General features: G+C 62.8%; 1 protein-coding gene across 4 annotated transcripts in view; it reads left to right on the top strand.

The window, feature by feature from the left end:
* The first annotated feature begins 601 nt into the window (after positions 1-601).
* AGRN (agrin) overlaps positions 602-9,085 on the top strand; it is a 33,066-nt gene continuing 24,582 nt past the window's right edge. For 3 of the 4 annotated variants that reach the window (XM_072975707.1, XM_072975705.1, XM_072975704.1), the window contains exons 1-2: positions 602-931; positions 3,158-3,419. In XM_072975707.1, the coding sequence (XP_072831808.1) occupies positions 725-931; positions 3,158-3,419 (469 nt within the window). In that variant the 5' untranslated portion in view covers positions 602-724. The remainder of the gene's footprint in view (positions 932-3,157; positions 3,420-9,085) is intronic. The other variant, XM_072975706.1, reaches the window with a different exon arrangement.

Here is a 9,085-nt window from a genome sequence, read left to right as displayed (position 1 = left end):
TTGTCCCAGCCGACCGGGGGTCCCGGGCTGGCCGAGTTTCCGTCCCTAGTTCTAGTGACGGGCTGGGGTCCCCGTCAGGCTCCTTCCGCCGGGGGAGGGGCGCAGGCCTGCCGGGCGCGAAGGTAGGCGGGGCCCCGGATCTACCAGCCCTTCCCCGCGGCCGGGGAGCCCCCCCCCGCCGCTGCGTCCTAGCCCCAGCGTAGCCTGGAGCCCCTTAGAAGTCCCGTCACGTCGCCTCTAGATTATGCATTAACCCGATTTCATCCGCATTTCCTGGCGGGGGCGGAGGGAAACGTCCGCGCGGGCAGGGGAGGGGCGTCCGTGGGGGGTGCGTCGCAGCAGGGAGAGCACCCTCGGGACCGCCCCGTCCCCCGCCCGGTCCGCCCTCGCCCTGGCCAGTCCCACCACCCACCTTGGCCCGACCCAGACCAGCCCCCTCCTTCCCGCAGCTCGGCCTCCGCCCAGCGCCGCTGTCCCGGCGCTTTGTTCACGGCCGGCGCGGGTCGCAGGGCGCCGGGCGGGCCGGGGGCGGGCGCGGGCGCGGGCAGGGGGAGCGGCGGGCAGGGGGTGGTGCTGCCCCAGGTCCCGCCCCCGGCCCGCCCCCGCGCCGCCCGCGCTCCCACCGCCTCCCGGGAGCTGCGTCCCGTCCTGACCAGTCCCGTCCCCGGCGCGGCCCGGCCCGTGCGCTTGCTCCGGCCGCCTTCCGCCGTCCTCCGCCCGCGCCATGGCCAGCCTGCGGCCGTCTGGCCCGGCCCCGCTGCAGCCGCTGTTGCTGCTCTTGGTGGTGGCTGCGCGCGCCCTGACCGGCGCCGATGGGACGTGCCCGGAGCGCGCGCTGGAGCGGCGCGAGGAGGAGGCGAACGTGGTGCTCACCGGCACCGTGGAGGAGATCCTCAACGTGGACCCGGTGCAGCACACGTACTCGTGCAAGGTGGGCCCCCGCCGGGACCCCCGGGATCCTGAGCCCTCTCCGAACCCTCCTAGAAGCCTGGATTGGTGGCTTCTCCTCTCCGCGATTCTGGCCCCTAACCCGGAGGCCCTCCCCTTGCGATGCCTGCCGCCCCGCTGAGACCCCCGCCCCAGGCCGTGGGAAAGAGCCCCAGACGCTCCGCAGCGCCGGCTGTCGCTCCCTTGGCGACCGCCGACCCCCGGGTGGGGCACCGGGTCCGGGAAAACTCGCAAGTGCCGGAGGCAAAGTTCTTGCGGGGCCGCTGCAGTCCCACCTCGCGGTGCCCAGGCCCCGGGACCCGATCACGTCTGCCCCTTCACCCCAAGCCCACTCCCTTATTGGAAAGGACTGTGCCTTCCCTAGCGAGAATGAGAATGTCCGGCTACCGCACCCCCTCCCTACTAACCAAAGAAAAGGAATTAAGGACGAGGGGAGGTGACGCTTTCTGCTTGGGGTGGAGGTAGGGGTTTGGCCTGTGGTCAGTGCTGTCGCCCCCTCCCCAGAGGCGAGAAGAAGTGATCAGGAGAGAGGAGGGGTGACATTTAATCTTCCCACCCCAGGGAGCCTGGTGGGGCATGCTGCAGTGACAGGGTGTGGGGCAGGAGCAGAGAAGTGGGCGGGGCCGTTACTGAGCCTGAAGTGTTGGGGTGCAGGGGCAGGTGCCCCATCCTGCTCCTGGGAGAACGGGATCTTCCCTGGCCACAGGGATGGGGGCTTGCCAGGCCTCTCTTTCAGTTGGAGCCTGGTGCTCCCTGGGATAGATATAGTGGGTTTTTACCCACAATCTGTTCCCAGGGAAGGCTCGAAAGACCCAGGACTGGACCTGCGCTGGACCCCTAAAACCACCTCCCCAACCAGAAATCGAATCACTCCTCCTTCGTGGAGATGGGGAGGGGTGGTAGCTTCTTTCCGACTGCCCTGTGTGGGCTACAGCTGGGATCCCCTGCCGGGCCCCCTCCCCTCCACCACCGCCAGGGCACTTTGCCAAGTCCCTGCAGGATTTTCCCGACTTCCTCCCCGCTGCTCCTGGGTGTGGCTGGGGTGGGGGGAGGCTATGAAAGCCGCTCAGCCCTCTCCTGCGGGTTATCGTCCTTCTAGAGCCTACTGTGTGTCTGAGGGTGGGGAGAGAGAGTTGGCCAAGGCTCCCCGCACCCCCACCCCCCCCCTTGGGTCACTGGAGGGTGGAAGGAGTCCCTGCAGATTCTGCAGACCCCCCCCACCCGGAGGCTCCCAGCAGGGGCCAGGCAGGTGGACAAGCCACCATTGTTTTTCATTCCCCAATCCAAAAGTTCTGGCCCCCCAGAGATCCTGAAGAGAGGGGCATCTTTTCAGGGACAGGATGCCCCGGTGCATGTCCCCATGGACCTGTTCCTTTGGGGCAGCCCGTTCTACCAGCAGCTCTTGCGACCCACCTGCCCCCAACCCCTAGTAGGCTGTGGGCATCCCAGGCCCTGGTTTGTCAGATCAAGTGCCCTCAGGGCTCCAAGAGTGGAGTGCTGAGGGTGGGGCTGCCCTGTGCTGCCCAGACTTGACTTTGTGGTTCACAGGCTGCCTTGACTGCACTCACCGTAGGAGCCTTGCAGGAGGAGGGGTCTTTCACCTCCTGGAGGAGGATGGTGTCTTGGCCTGTCCGCAGGGCTGCACGGAGCCAAGCTGGCCCAGAGCCCTGAGCTCAGAGCCCATCACCCTGAAACTTCATCATCTGTCTTAGCGGCTCCTGGCTCTGCCCAGGTGTGGGCCTGAGTAGTGGGTGGGTCCATGGGGAGAGTGGGGCTTGGAAGGCAAGGACCCCAGGCCAGGTGGGTCCCCTTCCCATATCCAGCCCGAGCTGAGATGGACGTTATTGGGATTGGGTGGCTGGGGTCACTTAGACCTGAGGGTTGGAGGAGCTCCTTCTTGAGGGAGGAGGTATGTTTACAGGCCACATGTCCTAGTGTGTGATATACATGGACAGTAGCATCCGTCGTGTGTGTGCATGTATGTGTGCATGTGAGCACACAGCTGCTTCCTTACAGCTGCTTCTTGGGGGGTTGACACATCTGCCCAGGATTTGAGTCTACTCTGGATGTCTGGTCTGAGCCAGCTGAGGTGGGAAGAGGAGAAGATCCAGGCGCCAGTCTGGTGTTTGCCTCTGGCCTCTGTGGGCCCCTTTCCCCAGTGGGAAGAGGATCGCTGATACCTATGCACACCCCCCCATGTCCGTCCCAGGTTCGCGTCTGGCGGTACTTGAAGGGCAAAGATGTGGTGACCCAGGAGAGCCTGCTGGACGGAGGCAACAAAGTGGTGATTGGCGGCTTTGGAGACCCCCTCATCTGTGACAACCAGGTGTCCACTGGGGACACCAGGATCTTCTTTGTGAACCCTGCACCGCCATACCTGTGGCCAGCCCACAAGAACGAGCTGATGCTCAACTCCAGCCTCATGCGCATCACCCTGCGGAATCTGGAGGAGGTGGAGCACTGTGTAGAAGGTGTGTGGGGAATTCTTGTCTGGTAGAGGGCAGCCGAAGCGGGCAGACTCGAGAGAGGTGCCTTGGGGGCAGAGGAGGGTTTGTTATAGGCTTGAGCACATGGCGTCTTGTGGTCTGATCGCCTTTGCTGGGTTCCGGCTCCCTGGCTTCCCGGCTGTCTCAGCTCCAATTTCTGACATAAGCTGGGGTCCCCACCCTGGCCACCAAGGTGCCACCATCTTTCGCCTTGGAGCCAAGCAAGTCCCAGCCCTGCAAAGGCACAAGCCTCCTTCCTTCCCCTCCCCCTCCCCAGCCCTGCACACCCCTTCCTGGCATCCCCTTTTCTCGGACAGAGGCTGGGACCAGGTGAATGAACATCAGTTGTTTGTGTTCTTCAGAAGCCCAAATATCTGTCTAGATGGGGCCCAGATGTTGAGCAAACCCCTTGGGGTGGTGTAGAAGGATTGTACTGGAGCAGGGGCTACCCCGTTGTGCGTTCCAAGGGGCCTGTCATTTCTGGGAAGGAGCAGTTATGTGGAGTGGGGTGCTTCTAGGAGTTTGAGTGGGTGTGGGATTCTAATGGAGGTGAAGGACTTTTTCTTGTCTGCCATCCCAATGTATCTGTTCCCAATGGCCCAAGAGTGCCCCTCCCCCACCCCAGCCTCTGAGAGGTAAGCAGGAATCACATGACTAGGGCTCACTCAACCCCTCACCCTGGGAGAATCCCAGCTGGGGGCTGAGATCCTTGGCTGGGGTATGTAGCAGGGAGAATGTAGGAACTGCCCATTGCCCCCACATCCTGTTACTCCCCTCGGTGGCTGGCTGGGAAGGGCTGTATGGGAGGGGGCGGAGACAATGCTTCCTCCCCAGGGCAGGGGGAAGGGTCCCTGACTTCCTGTCCTGGGAAGGCAACCCTGTTCCTCTGATTTGCTCTTCTGGCCAGCAGGCAAGCTCCAACTTCTACCCAACTTACTGCTGTGATGCTGGCTTGGCTCTTGTGGGGTCCTGGATAGTGGACTCATCTGGCCTGGTGAGGCCTGTGCAGGGGGCGGGACAGGACCTGAGACAGGGTGCCCCGTAGCGGCTTGCTCATCCTGTGGTCAGTTGCTCCTGGGGCTGCATCCAGGGTCCCGGGCCACAACATCACACAGAGAGGTCACATAACACAGCAGGGCTGTGTCCCTGGTCCCTTCCCAGCACTAGCTCAGCTAAGGGCTCCCAGCATGGCCCTCCCACCAGGTGAGGACAGGAGACCCTGGCCCTGCTCTGGAAGACTGTGGTCTAGGGAAAAGCCAACAGGAAGGTGGCATGGAGATGGGGCAGGCCATGGGGTGGTGATGCCCAGTTTTGGGGGGATGAGTTGAGGGCTAAGGAGTGACTGGAGATGAGGGGTCAAGATCAAGAAGGTGAACCATCAACTCTACAGCCAAGCGGGTGCAGCCCTAGGGGCTATGACTTAGTAGCTGAGGCCTTCTGTGGGATCAGAGGGCATGTGGCAGGAGGGCCACCTCAGACAGAACAAGATTTGCTGTCTTACCAAATCCTGCTCTACCCAGGCCAGGCCTTGGCTCTGAGTGTTGGGCTGGAAAGAGGGATGGCTGGAAAGAAGGGCCTACAGGGAGAGCCCCCAGCCAGAACTGGGTGAAACTTGACCTACTGTGTGCTGGCTGCCCAGGATAGGGACCAGTGTAGGAGCCAAGCTCCAGCTGGGCCAGGGGGGTGGGGTGGGTGGGTTGGGGCAGCAGGGGGCTGAGACCTACAGGCTAGTGTGTAGGCATGAGGTCAACACCTAGGAGGGGCTGAGGCCACCAGACTTTTCTGGGGTGGGCCCGCCAGGAGGAGGGTTCTGGGGAAGGGGGTTTAATGGAGAGGAAGGAAAAGAGAAGTAGCCTTAACTATGGCTTGGGGCCTTGTGGTGGAGTCAGGGTGGAGGGGAAGCCCCAGGGAGGGGAGGGGCCCTGAGTGAGAAGCAGAATCCACTGTAAGGTGCTGGGCAGCCTTGGATGTTTTGAGCCCCAGGACATGGATGTCTTCTTTGGAAGCACACCAGGGCACAATGAGGGGCAAGGGGCTGGGAGGGTCTAGCTCTGGGGACAGAGGATGTATCCCAGGGACCTGGGTTAGATGGGGGTGCCTCCCCCTTGAAGCTCCCCAAGGCCTGAAGGACAAGGTCCCCAGGAGCTAGGGCAGGTTTGGGGAAGGAACAGCCTTATCCCCACCTCCCCCAGCAGGGTGGGGATGGGAGGAGGTCCCGCCTCCCATTCTGTAGGAGATAAGGGGCTTGGACCCCACCCCAGGCTCTCCAGGGAGTCAAGGCCTCACCCTAGTGAGGGGGAGACAGATGGGCAGGGCTTGATCTAGGATGACCCTTCCCCATCTGACTCTGACCCCATTCTCCTCAGGACCCCACAGCTGTGCCAGCCCCACAGGGCCCAGTGTGAAGGCTGGGCAGCCACTAATCTGTGGAGGTCATCCCAAGACCACCGGAGACCACCTGCACAGAGAGCCCCTGTCCCTGTCACACCTCTCCCCCACCCCCAAAAAGGCTAAGGTCAAGGGGCACATCCTTCCAGGCCCACCTCCCTGGTGCTGCCCTTGGCGGCCCCCACCTCATCCCCTCCTGGGCACTGCTCCCTGCAAGCATCCTGAAGGGGCACCTGCTGCTGCGTCCCCAGCTCTACTAGGACTGGCCTTCCTCAGTTTCTCCCCAGGGCCTGCAGGGTCTTTCTGGCTCTGGGCCCCTTCCCCAGCCTCCAGCCCCAGGAAGCCCCTCCTCCTCCTCCCCCACCCTCTGCCTGGGGAGCCACATTCCTAGCATAACTGAGACAGGTATGTGTCCCTCCCTGTGCGCCACCTTTGGGTGAGGGAGACCTGCTGCTCTGGAGCAGCCTCTTCTGGAAGGGGACCCCTGCCCCTGCTTTGTCAGGGACGTGGCCTGGCCTCTTCCAGTGCCAGCTGCCCACACACCGTGAACCTGCCCAGGCTGGCAGCTGAGCGGGCATCTCCTCCAGCCTTCGAACACTGTGCCCTGGCCTGGGCTCTGTCCACACACTCCCACCAGCCCCACCTCTTGAAGACTGGTCCTGGGGCCTCCCTGAAGCCTGTAGGAAGGATGTAGGCCTGGGGCCCTTCCCTGGTCCTTTCCCTCCCCACTAGGAGCCAGGAGCAGAGAAAGGAAGTGTTGTCTGCCCTTTCTGGGCCTGGCACAGGGACAGGGTCAGAGTGAGTCTGGCAGTGGCCCAGCCTAGCCCTGCCCTGCCCAGCCCTGTAGCTAGGGGTCTTGGCACCCACACTCCTCGCCCTAGCCTGGTCCGGCTGATTCCGGCAAGCACCCTCCCTTCCTCCCTGCCGAGCCAGCTGTCCAGGGCCTTCTGGAAGGCAGTCCTACAGCTCAGGCTGGGTCCCTGCCCCCCAATCCCCACCCCCGCCTCTGCAGACACCCCCAGACAGGGACTGGCTCTCCACAGAGGTTGGGGGCAGGTGGAAGTCCAGGGGGAGGTTTCTGGGCTAGCTCCCTTAGAGCTGGGGGCACTCCCCAATTCCTCTGGGCCTGCCCTACTTCCTCCACATTCCTCCCTGTTGAGGTGGGAGGTGGTTTCTCCCTGTTCCTGTTTCCCTCTAGACTGTGGGTTCTCACTCCACCCCCTACAGACCTGCCCATGCCCTGCCTGGCCCCTCCCCTAGGCAGGTCGGCCTAGAGGAGGCAGGTCCAGGCTGGAGGCTGCCCAGCCACCGGGGCTTTCTCTTCCTTCCAGCAGCTGGGGGTGGGGCATCTGCCCAGGTTGGGTGTGACCCCTCGCTGCACTGTCTGCTCCCCAGCTGGGGGTCCCTGGTAGGAAGTCAGCATGAAAACGGACTTGTACCGGCTTTGACTTGCCCAGGCCCACCCACCATGTGCTGGCTTCCTCGCTGGGGCATCCCTGGGGAATGGGGGTGGGGAGTGGGCTTTGTTCCTGAAACCAAAGGGCTTTGGATCCTGTCACTCCCTCTGGGATGCGCTCCTTTTGGGCAGGAATGAGCAGGTGGAAACAGCTCTTGGCTTTTTCCAGACCCCACCCCATCCCCCTGCTCCCCACCCAGAGAAAAGCTCCAGCCTCCATCCTCCCCTGCAGATTGGAAATGGAAAACAAAAAGTTGTTTCGAAACTGTCCTCCCCTCTTTCTCTATCTACACTGGCCTCCCCCAGGGTGCTGGACAGAGCATATTCTGGTAGGGCCTGCTCGTGCCCTCGCAGCATCTCTGGGTGCTGGGGCCCACGGTGCACAGAAGAGGAAACAGCAGATCACCTGGCCAGGGCTAGCTGGCCTAGGCCTGGGGCTACAGCCCCCTGCCCTGGCCAGTCCTTACAGGCTGAGTTGGAGGGAGTGCAGATGGTGGGATGGGGCTGTTCCAAGTAAGGTTAGCCAGAGAACGGGCCCAGACTTTAGCGCCTTGGGTCCAGCCAGAGATCATTCTCACCATCCCCCTGCCACAGTCAGGCCAACACAGCCTCCTCCAGCCTGCTCCGCTTCCTTTCTGAAGGGTTAATCCCCCCAGCCCTTTGAGAATCAAAGCCTGCCCCCACCCCCATCCCCACAGGAGGGTGGAAAACAGCTGCAGAAACTGGCCTCTCTCCTGCCCCTGCCCCGAGTCCTTTGCCTCCACCTGTGGGACCCAGGCCAGCTGCCCTCTCCCATCACCAAGTTCTACCCTTGCCTTGAGGCCTGGGGGTTGGGGGGCTTGGAGAATGGGCTCCCTTTCCTGTCCTGCTCTCCTGGCCCTAGCACCCCCTTCACCATTGGGATGGGGGAGCCATGGCTGGGTAGGGGCTGCAGGCACAGTCCCTGAAGTCGCTCCAGAAGCACTTGACACTCCACCCCAGAGTCCCAGGAAGTGCCCACTTCTCACCAAATAGAAAAAAGAATCCCAGAAATGAGACAGCACCCCAGTGACAATCACCCTGATGACAGTGACACAGCTCCTCAGAGGAGGGCACTGCGCCCCCATGGGCTACACCTGAGCTTAGGAGGGATCATGTTCTAGTTCCAGGCTGTGTCTGGGAGCTGGGGGGAGGGTGACTTAGGCCCCTGGTGGAGCCTCCAGTGGGGAGGGAAGCTCCCCTCAAAGGGGCCTCTCCCCCCAGAGCAGATCCTGAGAACTTCCTCTGAGGAAGGCCCCCTGCCAGGGGCTGCTTACAGCTGGACCTGGGAAGAGGAAGATGGCCCCGCCCAACTCCCCTCCCCCACATGGCTTAGAGACGTGGGATGGGGGAGCTCTCTGTCCTCCCAGGCAGCCAGCTGTTTCCAGCTGTGTGGCCTGCACATGTGCGTGTGCATGTGTTTGCATGCATGTTTGCCCACGTGCCTGCAACCTCAGGTGTACCAATCTGCACACGGGAATTCTGGTTCCGTGGCCTGTGGTTCCTGCCATCTTTGTTTCTCCGGGCTCAGCCTGGGGAGGGGACCCTGTAGGTGCTCTGCCAACAGACTGATAGTGGGCAACCCTGGCTTGTGTCCCAGGGGCCTCAGAACAGGGCTCCAGGTCCCATCTCTTGCCCGCTGCCCCAGTGTCCAATGCCCCCCCCCCCCCGCCTCCATAGCTGGCAGAGGTCTGGGCACCTCCTCCTGCAGGGTCTGCCTCTGGGTCTCTCAGTGCCAGAGATGGAAATGCTGTGGTAGGGACAGGAAGAGTCCCTGGGGCCACTTGGG

Source organism: Vicugna pacos, chromosome 13 (genome assembly GCF_048564905.1).
Source record: "Vicugna pacos chromosome 13, VicPac4, whole genome shotgun sequence".
Classification (NCBI taxonomy): Eukaryota; Metazoa; Chordata; class Mammalia; order Artiodactyla; family Camelidae; genus Vicugna; species Vicugna pacos.
This window is presented reverse-complemented; position numbering and strand designations above follow the sequence as displayed.